Genomic DNA, 18,337 nt, shown 5'->3' with positions numbered 1-18,337 from the left:
AGTTCATTATCTGAGTTATTAGCTACAAGTTTTGTAGAATTTTTAAATTTGCAGAACAAAATGAAGATACCAGAGAAAAACAGACCTTATGGATGCTTTTATCTAAAGCTAGGTCTGAGTGTAGGGCAGAGAGGTCATTAATGTCACATGCATTTGACTTCTTGGTTTGTGAGCACATTACTGGCAGTTACAGAGTATCGAGAGTACTGATAAAGATGAACTGAGATAGTATGGAAGAGGAAAGGACACAGTATTTTTTCCTGGGGTAAATTGTGGGGTTATGTATACATTGTGAATTTGCAGACATTTTTCAGAGAGATAAAGTCAAATTTATGTGAAGTGTATTTTTTTTTTTTATTGTTTTCTTCTTGCTGCAGTACTTGTATGTGGAACTTGCCACAAAAGAGAGACCCCATCATCATGCTGGTGGTCAGACTCCAGCCTTTACACACGCTAGGCATGTAAAGGACATGGTCAGCGAGGTAAGATATTTGGGGTTTTTGTTTGGTACTGCTATGCTGAACTGGTTAGAAGTTTTATTTCTAATTGCAGTGATAGTTTCAAGGCTCAACTCTGTTTACCCTTCATTTAGTTTTCTGTCTCTTATGCTTAAGTTCCACATTTTCTTTATAAGTGGTGGTAAAAGAGTACATTTTTAAATATGTTTTAGTATTTTATAAGATACCTATTTTTAAGTCTTTGTTTGCAGAATCTGAGGTACACTGGCTGCAAGACCTAGGAAGAGCTGAACAGCTGAGCTTGTTTCCCAAAGTTTTGACAGAAGCACTTTGCAAGAATGACTTTATGCACTCGGTGTAGCACCCCCGGGCGTTAACATAAAACCAGATTAGCAAATGATAAAGGTTAAAGATATAACTTCTCCCTTTTGCTGTCTCTCTTAGAAAAAGTATAAAATCCAGTATGAGAAGATGAAGGACAAATACACGCCTGTCCCTGACACCCCAGTTTTGATCAGAGCCAAGAGAGCATACCTGAATGCCAGTGACGTATGTACTCCATGAACACTTTCACTGCTGCTTTTTCTTGGTTTCTTTATGAAAAGAACAGAGAAAGGATCAATGGGGAACAAGCATGAGAAGCACAGAGTATCTCGGTGTGGGTTGTAAACTAGGTCACCCCATTTGCATGTACATTTCCATTTGATATTACAGAGATAATTAAGTTTTTACTGATGTCATTGTAATGTTTTTTTTTTTTTTTCATTTCTTATAATTCATTTTAATTTCTATTGCACTGAAGTGTGGTCTTACATCAAAGAAAGAATATAATTAAAGTAATTTTCTTACACATGAAATCTCCAAATAGTGCAGACTGGAGTTAAATAATTGATGCTGGGGCCAGAATAAAATACCTTTTATCAGACATTTTCATCTCAGTTCTGTGTTAGAAGTAAATTTGCGTGTCACTGAGAACGTGCTCGTTTTTTAATTTAGAAGTAGATTAGATAGAAAAATTACCTGAGCTGCTGCACGTAAGGTTATTAAGGTGAAATTGATTTTTCCTTCAAGTGTGGAATAGTGATTTGTGATTTAAGGCAATGGCTAAGAGTACTCCCCTCATTCATGAGATCTTTGCTATATATTTCAGATTGCATGTTGTATCCTGAAAGGGTATGTGCTGGGCTGGTGTTTTGTTCTAGTGAGTAGTCTTACTGCTCTCTTAAGAATGATTTTTAAATACTGCAAAGGAGCATCCCAGTTATTTTGCACATCTGGATTTCTCCTCTGAGAAAGGCTTTCTCCAAAGACTGGAATGATCTTCCTGCTTTCTTCTAGATCAGGGCATGGAAGAAGGGATAAGTAGGGGTTTTTATGCTAAAAGTGGTGCTTTTACTGTTCTAGAGAGCAGTCCCGTGATACATGGATGTTTTTTCTTCAGTCTTTAGTGTGAAAGTGAATAGGGTGAAATGTTGCTTTAGATGTACCAGCTCCTTTTCTCTCTAATTTTCACCATAAGTCTCAGTCAAATTGCAATTGTTTGTAGGCAATTGCAGCTTCTTAAAATTCCTTAGGGCTTACATTAGGATGTCATTCCTAAGAGGTAGAAAATTTAACTAAATCGATTCCTGACAGATAAATACAATATATTCTTTTATATCTTATTTTTCTTACCAGCTGCGCTACAAAGAAACCTTTGAGAATACTAAGGGCAAATACCACACAGTGAAAGATGCTTTGGATATTGTCTATCATCGAAAGGTCACTGATGATGTTAGCAGTGTATGTATACAACATTTTCACTCCTAATTAGTGTTTGTCATTTAATAACCTAGAATAAACCATTTATGCTATCGTTCTAATTAGAAAAATTATAATACAATGGAAAATATATTAGAAAAATAATTAGAAAAATATAATCAGCACTATTAATATTAACTTCTTTCCTTCTCTGAAATTTTATACACTTGATTGCCTTTGATGGTACAAAGGTGAACGCAAGTTAATCTCATTTCCACTGTTCTAGTTCTGATGTTTCAGAAAAAGGAATGCCTTGAAACTGCGTAGTCTGGAGTGTTCTGTTCTCAAAATGTTTTACTTCAATCTTCAATTTGCTTTGTAGGTGAAATATAAAGAAAATTATATGAGCCAGTTAGGCATCTGGAGATCGATCCCAGACCGTCCGGAGCATTTCCATCATCGCGCAGTCACGGATGCTGTTAGTGATGTGAGTTCAAATAGCTCCCAGATGTGAGAGGCTGAAAGTTATAAGCAGGTTTCCAGAATGAAAACCAAGTCTTCTTTCTTGAGAGAGCAAAGGCAGCTGAAATTTTTAAAGCTATTTACACTTTCTCCTGGCAGATCTGTGAAACGACACAGCAAAAGAGATGACTAAAATTGCAGCCCATCTCCTTTTGAAATTAACAGAACAGTCTTAATTAATTTCAGTTGCATTTGCAACCCTGTAACCACCTTTAATTGTACATATCTGTACATATACAATAATCCCTTAATTGTACAAGAATAAATGTTTTTTAATTCACACAGGAACTCCAATAGCTAAGGAATATTAGGTATGTGAATAATCTGAGTCCATCAGAAAAGTATGAGTAACTGTAACATATTTTACAATGGAATAATAACGGATGTAGCTCTGTTTGCTACACCTTGTGTTGAGGTGTCATTTCAGCACTGATCACCAACCACTTGGTGCTGCTTAAAACTGAATCCTTTTACTTCTTTTCTATAGATTAAATACAAGGAAGACTTAGCATGGCTCAGAGGCACTGGCTGTTACGTATGGGATACTCCAAGTTTTGCTCTGGCAGAAAAGAATAAGGTGCTCTACAGTGGGGTAAGTAAAACGGTCTGAATTGTTGCTAAATTTTTTTTTTGCATTTGCTTATATTGTAGATAGATTTTTCTCAGGAGAATCCAATTCTGACCTAGACATTGATATTAATAACTCATGGTAGAGCTTAATATATAGCATCTAAAATTTCAGTTCTTACCATAAAAGAAAACAGAGGCAAAATGATCTTTTACTTATCCCCTCTGTTTCTCGCAAAGCAATCAGCTCCGTAGTAATTTTTCTAATGATTCTAAGTCTAGCTTTAAAATTATGAAATTTCCATTCCTTTCTTGATGTGGCAGTTCCATCCTGCAAACTACTACATTTACAACTCTTTCTGTTTGTAGATATGTTAGACACACATATGCAATAATTCTACCATGGTTTTGCTGCAGATTGTTTCTAAAATCATGTTTTCATTGCCTGACACTTCTTTGGATGAACATTGAATGTTTTTTTGTGTTAATTTTTTTTTTTCTCCAGTGTAAGTACAAGGAGCTGTTTGAGAAGACTAAGTCTCATTTTCAGTATGTCGCTGACTCTCCAATTAACGAGCATTTTAAATATGCAACTCAGTTGATGGATGGGGTAAGTGTTAAAGATACCTGTAGAGTCTCATACTGAAGTATAAGAGTGTGTATGTTAATACCAAATTGAAGGTTGATCTTCCTTGTGAAATTGTAAACAAATCAAAATATAGTCAGTATTAGAGATGTCCTAAGGTCAGACTAAAATAATGAAAGACAATGTCATTCTAATTGTCTGTCTGAGTATTAGGACAGGGCAGGTTTACAGTACCTAAAACGTGAAATCTTTTCATTGCAAAGAATCTTCTCCTTTGCTGACTGGTAAATAAATGCTAACTTAAATAATGCTGCTTGCTTAGTAACAGTGACTGTTGATTGCCATGTGAAAAAGGTATAGAGGGAATCACAATTGCTTTCCTGAAACATTGAAAAAAGCCTTCATTAGTGTCAGGAAGATAGTATTAAGTTTGAAGTTACCATAGCTCTGTTTCATTTCAGATATTTTGCCTTGAATTCTCCCACTCTGCTACTTACTTTTTCTTACTTTTCTCCTGTCGTGCTAAAGAAACAATAAACACAACATAGCAGCAAAGGGGGTTAATGAATGCTGCTGGGGTTAAGATTAAAATCACCACTGGATTTTCTAGGAGTAGTGCTGTAGCACAGGACAAAGCCCATTGAAAAGCACAGCGTTCTATGTGAATTCTCATCAGCTTAGACTTGGCATTCCACACCAGACTGACGCTTTTCATTAAAGAAACATAGATTTAGACTCTCACATCTTGGTATTTTATTCTTTTCCACCAGACATTGTGTTACATTTACTGACAGGTAAACAATTTATTATGGTATTATCTGTTCTAGGTAAGAAAAACTGTTTCACAACAGATACCATTCCAGTACCATTGCTATCATTTCATACTTAATTTGATAAGCAGTGAACTAGAATTTGTTATGGAAGATTGTTAGTATTCAGTCCTTCTATTGTTCAGTAGAGCAAATAAGGAAAAATTTGATATGAGAAACATAAATAAGTAAAATTTTAGCAACGGGAGGTCCATACATTGAGATAAACTTGCCTAAATGTCTTCTTTTATGTTAAGTGATGTTTTTTGTGATGGGGGATTATAGTTTTTGCTTGCAAAATGTTTGATGATAATATAACATTGTATTTTATCTTTGCATCTCATTGTGTTCTCTTTGTACTCAACTCAAGAATCTAGTTTCATACAGAGTTGCTTCTGCAGTTATTTTTCATGAAGAAAGTAAGTCATAAAATGGCTTATTGAAGAGTGGCCAGGAGAGAATATAGGCATCCTTAAATTGCAGATCAGGTCTTCCAGTGGAAATTTAGAAATGCATATACTATTTGGAAATATTGTGTCTCTGTGGTTTTTTTTAAATATGTTATTCTCTTTTGGATATGAACTTCAATCCCAGCATTTAAATAGTCCATGTAAAGATGTTTCAATAATTAGAACTATGATCTCTCTGTGACTTCACTCTCTTTTAATTTGTTACACTGTATTATGCTATTCTGAGCAGAAATTATATAAAGCTGCCTATGAGAAGCTCAAAGATAGGTACAGCGTTATTGTGGATGACCCTAGGAACCTCCTGGCCAAGTGGGGGACTACACTGAGCAGTCAGGTACTGTAGGAGCACTCGCCTGTGCTGCCAGAAAGTGCCTGGTTCGCTCACAGCTCCTCTGTCCGTGTGGAATGTCTACAGCTACCAGTATCACAGGCTTCACCTGTGGTGTTGTGACATTTTAGTTCAGTTGATCAGACAGTCTTTGTTTTGCCACCCAAAAAGAGTTATTGCTTTTTGAGTGAGCTAATCTCTACTGTATGTACTTTCATATATTGTGCATCAATTCACATCAGAAATCTAATGCCTCTTGAAGTCATTGGAGAGGTTTTAAAAAACTGCATGTTGTATCACGAATTTATTTTTTATTACCTCTCTTTCAATGACCTTGACAAACATTATCTTCTTACTCATTACTCAAGCAACAGGGACATATTTGGCTTTTCAGTGCCCTCACCTTAATCTATAATTTACCTTATCTCCCAAAAAATATTTTCACAATATCCTTAATGGGATAGTTGCAAATCTTTTAATACACCCTCTTGACGTTCTTAATGATATAGATGTAAATTGTATGCACATCTGAATGAATACATATAGTACCTTGCCTAAATCTCTCCACTCTTGAAGTGCCTGGGATCTAGAGCTGTGTTGCTGTTTATGGTGTTCACAAGTCTCTTTTGTGCTTCGTTGCCATTTGCATGAACAGAAAAAATATAAATCCTTTGCCAAGATGCTCCTGCAACATGGATGTAATGAAATTCTGAGGCCAGATATGCTGACAGCACTCTACAACACATACTTATGGAGCCAGGTAATACGAAGAACTGCTGCTGTAGGAGACATTATATATACAAATATATATATATATATATATACAGATTAGCTGCTCAGACTTCTAATATTTAATGCTTGGGAGTTCTCTAAATTTCTACAGATGACAGATTCCAGAGTTGTGTCGATGTGCTTAATGCTGGCTGGGATAAAATATTTTTGAAAAAGTATATCTGAAACAATATTTACTGTAACTTAAACTTCACTCAGCTCAGGCTGATCTTGCCTCTATTTTCGCCTTTCATTATAAATCATTGTTATATGTAATTCTGTACAATATTTCGCATACTTACATAAAGAGCAATTTTCCATACATTTAAGATATTGTATGTTAGCTGTTCCTGATATTTTCCTAACCTAATTCTCATTCTGCCACCATTTCTTGGACTGACCACTCCTCATAACACAAGTCCCTTAGTTCAGTATGAATATGATGAAGTAATTTGGTGAGTAGATTACAACATTTATCTACCACTCTGCCTGAGAATGGTGTCAGATTGTGCCTAGATACAGAATAGAGTCATGTCTCACTTCTAAGTGCTCTTAGAAATGGTGTAGGTGCACAGGTCTGTAGTAAATCATGTTTTCATCAATTTCTTTCTCTACCTATTGCTTTTAAGCAAGGCTAGCAAAGCAGTCCTCAAGCAGTCACATAATACTGTTTATTAAAAAAAATACTCTCTCCTTTTGCCAGTTCTCATAAAAATCAGAAGGTAGAAAGTGAGCACTATTCATCTATTTGTTCATACAAAACAAACAACCTAACATTTATATTTCTGATGATGTAAAAGAAAGCCTGTGATGACTCTGATATTCTTGTGAAGAATTAATTTTCCATATTCTACCTTCATTTAATCTCGATTCCAGCATACACATTTCGGTTGTACCAGTTGGATGAAAATGTGGCTTATTAAATAACTGATTCATATTTATTTCTGCTCTGAAATCACAGCTGCTAGCAGTAACCTTACTCTTTTCAATGGTAAAAATGATTCCTGACTGGGCCAGATGATACTGGCATATAACATTTAAATTATAAACTGGAAATGCAACAGTAGGAAACAATTATGTGAGAGGGAGGGAGGTGTTCTTTGTTACTATTAGCACAGCTAATAAGTAAGTAATAAGATACTGAAGGTCTTTACTAGATGTTTTTTTTTAAATTTATCCATGGATTTCTATTATCTCCTTAAAAACTCCTTGCAGGTAAGTTCGAGTATGCTTGAAGAAAAAACAAATAGCACTCTGCCTGACCTGCACGTTCAACTGAGCTGACTTCATGTTATAATTTGTTGTTTGTATATAAGTTTTTATATTTTGTCTGTCATAGTCCTGTTTCAAAAGCATGATTTGATTTTCTGATGCAAGATAGAGCATGAAAGTTCTTTGTAAAAAATGTGCTCTAACCTCTTCCTCCTGCCCTCAGGCTGTCTACAATGAATTAGCATTCTTGGTGTACAGTCTGTTCTCACTGAATTCTGTGAAAAGAGGTTTAGAGTCCTGAGTAGAGCAAGATGATCTTTAAGAAAGAAATTATCAACATAAATTCTGCTATCAAAGCCTTTAAAATAGCCTGGCATTATGATACATTCAGTGGATGTTTTTATCTTCTACTGTGTAGGATGTTTTACATTTCTTTTCATTCAATTAATATTTAAAAATGAGATATTGTCCAGTTATGAATTTTAAGTCACTGATGTGCCGAGATTGCTTTTTTAGCTCAGTCTTGGAGATTTAGGATAGAAGTGAAGCTTTTACAGTCAGTGAAATAAATGTAAAATTAATCACATGAATAGCTAGGGAGCCTCTTAGGCAGATAAGGGGTTTGCAAAGTTCAGCTCATTGTGCATGTTCAGCTTTCATTGGCTTTGGTGGAAGGATTTTGCAATTTTATGTGTGAATATCAACATATCTTGTGAAGATGTTTTGTCTTTGTATGGTTAACATACACTCTTTCCCAATCCCCAGGTTGCATACAAAAAGGACTATGAAAAGAAGAAAGACAAGTACACTATGGTTGTGGATACTCCAGAACACTTAAGGACTACAAAAGTCAACAAACAGATTAGTGATGTAAGTGTGGTCAGTCCCTTCTTCTCTGAATCCTGACCTTTGAAGGGTGATAATTAAGAATATGGCATTTCCAGTAGCCCATTACACAATGGTTCTCATCTTGATTTTTTTCAATTGACACCAATAATGTCAAGAAATTATATAACCTGTAATTTTTATCTTCAGATCATTTACAAGTTGGAATATAACAAAGCAAAGCCTAGAGGCTACACCACAATCCATGACACACCTATGTTATTGCATGTGCGCAAGGTCAAGGACAGAATAAGCGACGTAAGTAAATTCTCCTTGTCTGTGGTATCAAAAAGACACATAATTAACTTTTTACTTTGATATGCTATACTTTTAACTCAAAAGTAACACTGTCATTAAAAAATAACTTCTTAGAGTGTGCTGGTTTTGCTTGCATGTAAAACTCCATATTTACTTGATGCTTTTTCAAAAGGCACAATAGAGTGTGAAAGTATTCAGGAAGTTTTTTCCTGTAACATTCTTCTGTAGCTCTTGGAACATTTTTGCTGGAGTAGAGCAGCCCTCGCTAGAAATAAAAGCCATGAGCTGGAACTGGTATCTAATTAAAGCATAGATCTGGAGAGTTTGTTTCTGGGTTTTCTTTTTCTATTGGTTAGTGGCTTTTGTGGAGCCTTGAATAAGGTAGTTAATACAATTCTGTGTTCATTCATTTCTTCTATGGATGTTGTGGGTATGTAAGGTAAATATTGTGATTTACAATAAATATGTGTTTTGATTATGGAGCAATGGAAGGCTAAAAAGAAGAGAGAGAAAGGAAGATGAAACGGGGATAGAATAATATCATAGGATTTAGGAGTCCTGGTCCTAATTCCTCCTAGTACCCTCGGCTTTCTCTCTGATCTTTGTATTGTTGTTCCTTAGCTACCCATAAATAAAATGAGGATACTAGCACTTCTGTAACTCAACATAGTACTGTGAGAATGAGTAGTGTGAAAGTCATGCAGATGCTACGTGGATTATCTATATGAGTAAATCTAGGAGGAAAAAATAACCATATTATCCAGATACTAATGTGGATCATTAAGAGACAAAGATCCTCAAAAATGATCTGTGAATTGGAGTACATTTTTCAGTTCCAAACTGAGTGCTGAATTTGAGATTCCATAAAGGAATTTTCAGAAAGCACAGAATATGCCTATCAGAAGATAAGTTTCTTTAAAGTATTTCTATTAGGTACAAAAAACTAGAAACAGTCAGAATTACTGATCACGTGTAGATTTTGTTAAATCTTAGTCTGTGCTTCATGGTGAGTTATACCTGCTACATTTTCTGTTTAAAGAGAGCTGCTGCTGAAGAGAACCCTTCTTTCAGGCACACAGTTGATACCAAGTTGTATTTCTTTTTCTTCTGTAAGATTTTATCTTGACAGGAGCAATTTTTAATATTATATTTTTAATGCTTTTATGCTTTTTGTTTTCATGGTGATATTATGTTTGTCAACATTTTTTGTTTGTCTTTCTTTAGCTGAAATACAAAGAAGTGTATGAGAGGAATAAATCTCACTGCAATGTCATAGCAGATTCAGTTCATATTAAGACTCCCAGGCACGCTTACAAGCTAAACAGCAACGTGAGTTCAGTTTTATTAATACTTTAATTTTATTATGGATAATGTTTGAGACTGGCAATGGAGACCACGAGAAATTATTTTCACTTCCATTGAATTTTTTGAGCTTGGACGTTGCTTCTATGAATGAAATATATTGAATAAAATATATTTTAATTTATTTCATACTAAAGTGCTCACTCTTGCAAGTTGTCCTTGAGGTCACTTGAGGTCCTTGTGTGTCACACATCTACTGTTCTTCTAGTCCCCCTCTGTTTTCCTGACAGAGACATAATTGTCCCAGAAATTCTCTGTGATGATGTTCTTGTAGACAAAGTGCTTCATAGGAAGCTCTCCTGTGTTTTCTATTATTGGTGGCCCAACATCTACTTCAATAGGCAAGGAACTGAAAGCACTCACCTTCTTCCAAGTCATGACATCTTTTCAGTCTTTCATAGTCCTTTCTCCACCTAGCAGTGGAAAAAATAGAGTAAATGGGCTCCCACTGGATTTTATGTTTCAGAGGAAAGCTCTAGTCTGATGTAGATGCACTGTCTTACCTGTTCTCTCTTTAACTGATACAGATCAAAAGAGAATTTGCATCTGTATGAATGTCATGTGTAAAGTACACAACTTCCAATTAACTTCTTTTTTTCTTGTTGTTTCACTATAAACAGCTGGATTATAAGAAGAAATATGAAGCAGCCAAGGCTCGTTGGCACTGGATTGCTGATAGGCCGGACTTTGTTCAAGCAGCCAAGTCGTCTCTGCAACAGAGTGATGTAAGAAAATCAGAGCAAACTGAATACTCTCTTTCCCCACATCTTTCATGTTCTGGATAAAAAAAAAAAAAAAGTAGAAGATTTGAGACTCTCTTCTTTTATCTTTTGTTCTTTCTTCCTGCAGTATGAATACAAACTGGACCGGGAATTCCTAAAGGGATGCAAACTCTCTGTCACAGATGATAAAAACACAGTATTGGCCTTAAATAATGCCATCTTGGCAAGTGATGTAAGTACTTGAACACTCACTTTTTCGGTTCTACTAGCACTTTACTTACTGTATAAAATACTTCATTGGAAATATGATTGGATTAAGAATGAAGCTTTGAAAAGTTGTTCTCAGTCTCACTTCATTATGTGATTTGACTTGTTTATTTCATTAACAAATTGGCAAAATCTGAATAAATTTGGTCTTGTAAATGTCACTGGCCTAGTTCATGGATTAAATAAATATTCAATATTAACATTGCTTGAACCTCTACACCTTTGGTATATCTCTGCATTCCTGTTATTGAAGTGAAAATATTATTTGGAGAAAACAACAAAAAAACCTGCAGGTATAACTTGTGCATAACACAAAGTATCTTTAACAATTACTAACAATATATTAATATTCAATATATTAGTACCACGTTGGAGCTGTAGGAGTATACAGACTGGAAATAATTTGTCTTGGAAAACATCAAAATATGGGATTTTCTGCAAGCTGTTGCACTAACAAGAAGGCACAACTATAGTAATTTCTTTTTAAATTGGCACAAAACAAGATGCACATTGCATAAAATGATATCTTGTCTTCCTGCTAGATAAAATACAAAGAGAAGCACGTCAAAGCTCGAGGAACGTACCATGTTGTTCCAGATACACCTCAGATCCTCCTGGCTAAGAACGTCAGCTCTCTTGTATCTGAGGTAAAATATTGGAGAGTTATTTGTTCATTTTAAGAACATCCTTATAGTATTGGGGGGGAGAGGGGAGGGGCAGGGCTTGCGTTACTGGTTCTTACCTATTTTTGTTCTGTGCTTTCAGAACAAATACAAAGCACATAGCAAGAAGCAGCTTCCACATGGGTCTTACACAACTCTGCCAGAGAGACTAGACACTGCTCATGTGAAAGAGGTGACCAAGAATGTCAGTGAGGTGGGTAACCAGTGTGATAACAATGTATGGCGGGATTATTACCTGCTGCCTATAATTGATTAGACTGTTGCATGTTTTAGTACACGTGAAACACTTGCAGAGTCTCATCATAAAATGCCCAAGGGGTCAGAAAAGATTAATTCCTACCAGAATGAGACTTTAACAAAGAGCTAAATAGATACTATTGGGAATCTCTTGAAATACTCTGGAGAAAAGTGACAGGCCGGAGTGCTAACAGGTGCCCTTAATTCAGATTTTATTTTTCATAGAACACAATTTAAACACAAATCATTATCTCCAAATAGCAAGCTTTTGTAATCTAAAGTGCAAATTATGACACACAAGCTGGGGACCGTACATTTTGAGACTGAGGAGACTGCATTTTTATCTGTCTTAACAGTTTGTGAGCTTATTTCCAAGTTTCAGTAGCATTTACCTCCATGTGAAATTAAAAAAATCACACGTGGTCCTTTTTGCTCTTAACAGACAAACTATAAAAAGAAGTTTGTGAAGGAGAAAGGCAAGTCTAATTATTCCATCATGCTGGAGCCTCCCGAAGTGAAACATGCCATGGAAGTTGCTAAAAAACAGAGTACAGTAAGTTTGTCTTGTCTTTTCATGAACTGAGTACCTTGTGTAAGCAAATTCAGTCAGAGCCAGCTGGCAAAAGCAAAAGTTCACATACTTCTAGATTTCCTCCCAGCCCCTGTGTTCAGGTGTAATTCTGAAAGATAAATGTGCAAATATTTACAAATGTAAAATTGCACTGAAATAAAGGATTTATTTGCAAATCATATTTCTACTGAATCACATGGTAGGATTTAAAGTAATCTAGTGCAAATCACATCTAATAATATTTTCATTCCTTCAAATACAGACAGAATTGCACATGCTTATTTCATCATTTGTAGATGACTTGCAAAAACAGATTCCCAAATCCATTTCTTGTGAAATTATTTAAAAAAAACCCATACACTTTCCCAGCAACATTGCTGCATCCTTATTACGTATATTCCTCATGAACAAACCTCAGTAATTTTCTTTCCTCTGTCTGTCATCATGGATTAGGTTGAATACAAGAAAGATGCAAAGTCAAAGCTCCACTACACACCTATAGCAGATCGACCAGATATTAAGAAAGCAACTCAGGCTGCCAAGTTAATCAGTGATGTAAGTGGTTTTTAAGTCTTCTGTATAATTCTTTAGCAGTAATTTTACTATTAAAAACAGTGTCAGTAAAAGAATTAAAAGGGAATGTCATCACTACTAAACTACACTTTTTTTTTTCTTTTGTTAGATTGAATATAAAAAGCGTGGAGAAGCTGGCATTGGCGTAACCATGCTGGGACGTCCAGATATTGAGCTGGCAAAGGAGGTGTCCAAGCTAACTAGCCAGGTAATGACAAAGTTTGGTGAAGCTTTGAAGCAGCGAGAGAAATGAGACATGATATTAACTTATAGAGTAATACTAATATTATAACTGAAATTATTTCTACATTAGGGGATAAGGGAATATTTTAAAGGGAATGTGTTAAAGTAAAAATTAAATCTCAATGCAAGGTATTTCCTTGTTAAATAAACTTTTCTACTGACTTACTACATGTCAGTAATGGAGGTACAGGATCTCCTTAAAATGATGCCGTGACAAGATCTTTTAAATACTAAGGCTGAAGTGTTAGCTGTGTTCTCTTTTTCTTTAGCTTTCCTGGGTATTGGCTTTAAAAGATGAAGACTTTTACCTAACTCTTATTATCCATCTCTTATGAGATGGATATTCAGTTTCTTTTAGCCACTTTCTACGTTGTGCCTTCAGAAGAATCTTCTGTTTTGAAGTTAGTATGTTAAGCTTGCTTACTTTTATACAACGGTCATCTTCTCCGTTAAGCCTGAAGCACATGCTTGCTATTCTCTGTGACAATTTTTTCCACCAGGACCTCAGTTCAGCTTGGTTCTTTCTCACCACTTCATGCTTTAATCCTTAATTGTTTGCATTTCTGATCTTGCTTTCTTGCTACGCATTATAGGCAGAATACCTCAAACGACATATGAGAGGGCACGGAGCTGCATCTTATGATACCCCATGGATGAGAACCTTTAAGAAAGCTAATATGCTAAGTAGTCATGTAAGATTATTTTAAGTGACACATCTGGGAATGCCATTTTTATGCATCTGTCTCTTGCTTGCATATTATCTTACAATTCCAAGCTGTTAAAGGGTTTATGATGCGCCAGTTGCACTGGATCTTTTTGTGTCAAAGGTGTTGAATGTAGCAAAAGTTGTGAGACTGCTCAGTTAGATGTCACCTTCTTTTTTTCCTCTGGAAAGACAGTGCATGGGAATTCTGTGGGTGGGGAATTTGTCTGTTTCAGAAACATCACATGAAGCTTGAAACGTTATTATGCCCTTCATAATGGTTTTGGAATTTCCAATGTTTTTAATGGAGGTTTCCAATGCACTCATGCAATGTGAAAACTCACCCTTTTCACCCCAAAACCCTAAAACCAGATGTACAAGCTTTTTCCTGAAACAAAAATGAAGTATGACAAACCCTAACAACGGTGCTGGTAATTTTCAGTGAACAGTCATGCCATATGCGTAACATTCATACTAGAACTTCGTTGTGACTATTCAGACTTCTATTTAAACTTCATTTAACCTTCATTTAAACTATTCTGTTTGCATTGTGCTGGAAGGGCATAATGGAATACAGTGTATGACTGAACCAGCCCCAGAGCCTCTGAGAAGCGTACCCTGTTTGAGAGCACAGAGTTCCTTATATTTCTTGCCATCATAAAACCTTTGGAAAATAGAAAAACGATGGCTGCAGAGCACTTTTTTGCAGTGGCAGCAGACAGATCTGTGCCATTTTGGTTTTGCACATGTATTTCCAAATGAAAAAAAGGGGGATTATGTTTTTTCCATGTCCAGCCATGACTGCTGCACGTAACTGTCGCATGTTTGAATGTCAGCCACTGTGTTAGGAAAACCAAGAATCTTTTCAGTAGAACCAAGGATTCTTAAACTGAACAATTAACTACAAGAAAAAGAAGAATTTAAGTTTATTCGCATTCAGTGATGATGAGATCCTCCTTTTCCATGCTTTTGCTCCAATGCTAGCCAGTTCTTAGTCTTATAAACACGCTTTGATGAGATTATGTTAGTTCTGAGAGAAAACTATTTTAGAGGCAGTAAGGGAGCAAAGAATAATTGGTGTAATCTTTATTTTTCTCTTAGGCATTTCTTCTCATAAACTTCTCCTTTATAAAGCGTTATGTCCAGCTTGTTTATCCAGTTGCCTTTTTTTAGTTGGGTTTCACCTGCCTGCCTGGCATGCTTGCTTTTAGTTTTGCACAGGTCTTCAAATAACATTTCTTCTGAGCTTAAAAAAAAGTGGACTCTTTGGCATGATGGTCTGATCTTGATCATATGTTGCATAGCTTGCAAAACTTAACAGATTCTAGTGTACTTCTGCTTGTTTTGAATTTTTGTGAGGTCAGAACCAATACTGATTCCTTTATGTCAAAAATATTAATATTCTTTGTCTTCTCACAGCACCTATATAATTTGTGGATTTGCCTGTTTCACTGTGTGTTTTGTCTGAATGTTGGCTTATTTTGCAAAGCAAAAGAGCAGCAGTGGTATCCAGCATGAACCATACGGTGCTGTATGGACAAGAATATGACAATGAATTCGAAGTGTAAAATGTGCTCATGGAATGTCATTTAATTCTGCATTCAATCATCTTTTTTTTTACTAATATAAAATCATCTGTTTGCGTTTCTGTAATTGTCATACGAACACCTCTATCATGAGTCAGCTGTTCCTCAACTTAGTTATCAGTTCTTCAGTATTTATTTCTTTCATTTCAATTTTCACATAAATATTGCTTGGCAGATGAGGGTTTTTTCTGAAGAACCATTAATTCTTTTTCCTCATCAGCCACAGTCCTATATTTTCTGCATGGTTTTTGTAAGTATTGTCTTGGTCCTGAACAAGATCAAATTCTTTCAGAAAGACTGATGACGGTTGTTCAGTTCCTGTTCTTTAGACCAGGGATGGGCATTGCTATCTTAGTTAGTATAAAATATCTCCAAGGAAATGTGGATTGGTAAACAGAAAGAAATATTGCCTCACTTGTCTCCAAACCAGGCACAATACTACTACAGGGAAGACATGGCAAATCCTCAGAATCTTTCTACTGATGTTTACTCAACTGATGATGAGCGTACATACTATGGGATCCATTTAGAGAAGCCAGAACTTCATCTTTAATACTTTGAGGTTTTCTTGCACTCTTCATTAACTCTTCTGAAACAATTTTATGCATCTCTGATAGCAAAAAAAGTAATAAAACCAAAATATTCCTAATGGAACCCTCCATTTTGTACGTTTACAAGAAGTAGTGAGGAATTAGCCTTCAGCTGCACCTGCAGCAGTGGGATGGGACAAGTCATGATGGATGAAGGACTTGCCCTCATTTAAGTAATTAGCAAAACTCTCATTCCTGTCAATATTTCTGTGCCTCCAGCCTGGGTCTGCTGGATTATTATGGTTTATATCACTATGGTTTACAGTGCTGATGCTAATGTGCTTTGGAAGTGCTACTAAGCCTCTTGCGTAATCTAATTCCTAGTAATTAATTGTATCACTATTCTGTTTGTGATCATTAGCATCCTTCTTCACCTCTGATTTATACAGAACACAATATGTGTATATAAGTATTTTATTTTACTATATATAAAAGTATTTGATATATTGCCATCTTCAGTGCTTGTATGTCTTGAGGTAGTTTTTAAAGCTCATATTTCTCCAAGACGTACTTAAAAAGTTCTTTTAAATACTCTTTATACTTGCGTCAGTTTTGGTCTCTTTGTGAAATTAGGGTATCTTTTACCTATGCACAGTTCCCATCAAGTGAAAAATTCTTTATCTCTGAGGGTCAGAATTTAGCTATATTTTGTCAACATACTTCCCTTGACTGTGTCTGTTATTTTTACAATGAGATGTAACCTGCGCGCTGAATGAAAAATTGCAAGTGCTATTTTGTAAACACAGATGTAGATTTTCTTTCCATGTCAGCTTATCTTTAAAATAGCCTTTATTCCAGTGGATGCCTTCAAGTTACTACATTTTCATTCTTCTGCTTACCATCAACACAGAAATAAGATCTCTTTGCCTTCTGCAGCCAAACAAGTGAGCACTCAAGAACAGTTATAATACCTGGTTGTTTTTTAATTTAGGTGAAATACAAGGAGAATTTTTCCAAAGAAATGGGTAAAAAGCCAAAGTATGATTTAAAGGAGGCTAAAATCTACAAGACCATGAAAGATGCTCACAACATGGCTAGTGAGGTATGTTTATTTATGCTTTTCCTCTAGCGAAATGAAGTTTCACATCTCTTTAACAAAGACCTTCTTTCTGCTATTAATGCATTCAACATCACAGGCTTTATTAGCAGTCTCCTCTTCTGAGGTTGTTTCTCCTTTCTTACCTGCAGGTGAAATACAAGGCAGATCTAAAGAAACTTCATAAGCCTGTCACAGACATGTCTGAATCGCTGATCATGAACCACGTCCTGGGCACAAGCCAGCTCGCCAGTGCTGTAAGCTCATTAACTAATCCCACATCCATTTGAGTTTCCATTGCTATTGATTCCATTCTGAATTGATCTCTGCTAACTATTCCTGTAACAATAACTCCCTCTGTTGTTACTCATGGGACATCACCTGGTAGTGATCTCTTCCTCTACTTTCTAATGATTATTTCCTCGTTAACTAGCAACTTTGCCACATTTGTCCTCTGGGAAGTGAAATCTTTATTAGCTGTAGAACTGCTAATATTTTAAATCCTCTAATAATTTTTTAGTGGATTGATTCTTTATGACATTTTAACTGATTGCATCACACTAACAAATACTATTTTCTTCTTTTTTTACTTTTTTCTTTACTGCTTACTATATTTCAAATTTTAATTTTTGTCTGTTTTTTTTATTTTGTGTTTATGTTTAATATCCCCCTGCTGTAGATATACAGAATTATGCCTAACAAAATATTTGATAATTTTACTGTGAAAAGACAAAAATCATTATTGCCTGGTACAGCCTTTTCGTGTATCCACTGTGTTTTCTTTTCTCTTTTTCTTTTTTTTAATTCTTCTTTTGAAAAAAAATCTTTGTTGCAAACAAAATGGTCAAAAAAAAAAAATAACTATTCACCCACATCTTTAAAAGTGATATCTGATACTGGGGGTTAAACTTCTTGCTTTTGTTTTTCTTCTTGTATTTCTAATTTCTCTTTGATGTTCCATTGAAGTGTTGCTTTGATTGGACCTAAGAAGTAAATTTGCTGAGGGATTTTTTTTTTTATTGAGATGATTTTTGACACCTTCCCTTCAGTACCAGTACAAGAAGCAATATGAGAAGAGTAAGGGTCACTACCATGTGGTGCCAGATAATCTTGAACAGGTTCATCTCAGGGAGGCATCAGAGCTACAGAGCCACGTAA

The 18,337-nt window shown here is 35.5% G+C and overlaps 1 protein-coding gene across 19 annotated transcripts in view; it reads left to right on the top strand.

Annotated features, from left to right (window-relative positions):
* The window catches only part of NEB (nebulin), a 125,979-nt gene that overhangs the window by 84,303 nt on the left and 23,339 nt on the right, over positions 1–18,337 (top strand). For 11 of the 19 annotated variants that reach the window (XM_068407614.1, XM_068407613.1, XM_068407603.1 and 8 more), the window contains 21 exons: positions 378–482; positions 903–1,007; positions 2,136–2,240; positions 2,581–2,685; positions 3,208–3,312; positions 3,793–3,897; positions 5,382–5,486; positions 8,229–8,333; positions 8,499–8,606; positions 9,831–9,935; positions 10,589–10,693; positions 10,818–10,922; positions 11,500–11,604; positions 11,723–11,833; positions 12,320–12,430; positions 12,902–13,003; positions 13,131–13,229; positions 13,858–13,956; positions 17,075–17,185; positions 17,332–17,436; positions 18,229–18,333. In XM_068407614.1, coding sequence (XP_068263715.1) covers positions 378–482; positions 903–1,007; positions 2,136–2,240; positions 2,581–2,685; positions 3,208–3,312; positions 3,793–3,897; positions 5,382–5,486; positions 8,229–8,333; positions 8,499–8,606; positions 9,831–9,935; positions 10,589–10,693; positions 10,818–10,922; positions 11,500–11,604; positions 11,723–11,833; positions 12,320–12,430; positions 12,902–13,003; positions 13,131–13,229; positions 13,858–13,956; positions 17,075–17,185; positions 17,332–17,436; positions 18,229–18,333 — 2,211 coding nt within the window. Of the gene's footprint in view, positions 1–377; positions 483–902; positions 1,008–2,135; positions 2,241–2,580; positions 2,686–3,207; positions 3,313–3,792; positions 3,898–5,381; positions 5,487–6,135; positions 6,241–8,228; positions 8,334–8,498; positions 8,607–9,830; positions 9,936–10,588; positions 10,694–10,817; positions 10,923–11,499; positions 11,605–11,722; positions 11,834–12,319; positions 12,431–12,901; positions 13,004–13,130; positions 13,230–13,857; positions 13,957–17,074; positions 17,186–17,331; positions 17,437–18,228; positions 18,334–18,337 lie in introns of all 19 variants that reach the window. The other 8 variants (XM_068407615.1, XM_068407606.1, XM_068407619.1 and 5 more) reach the window with 6 other exon arrangements.

This window comes from Nyctibius grandis, chromosome 9, assembly GCF_013368605.1.
Source record: "Nyctibius grandis isolate bNycGra1 chromosome 9, bNycGra1.pri, whole genome shotgun sequence".
Lineage (NCBI taxonomy): Eukaryota > Metazoa > Chordata > Aves > Nyctibiiformes > Nyctibiidae > Nyctibius > Nyctibius grandis.
This window is presented reverse-complemented; position numbering and strand designations above follow the sequence as displayed.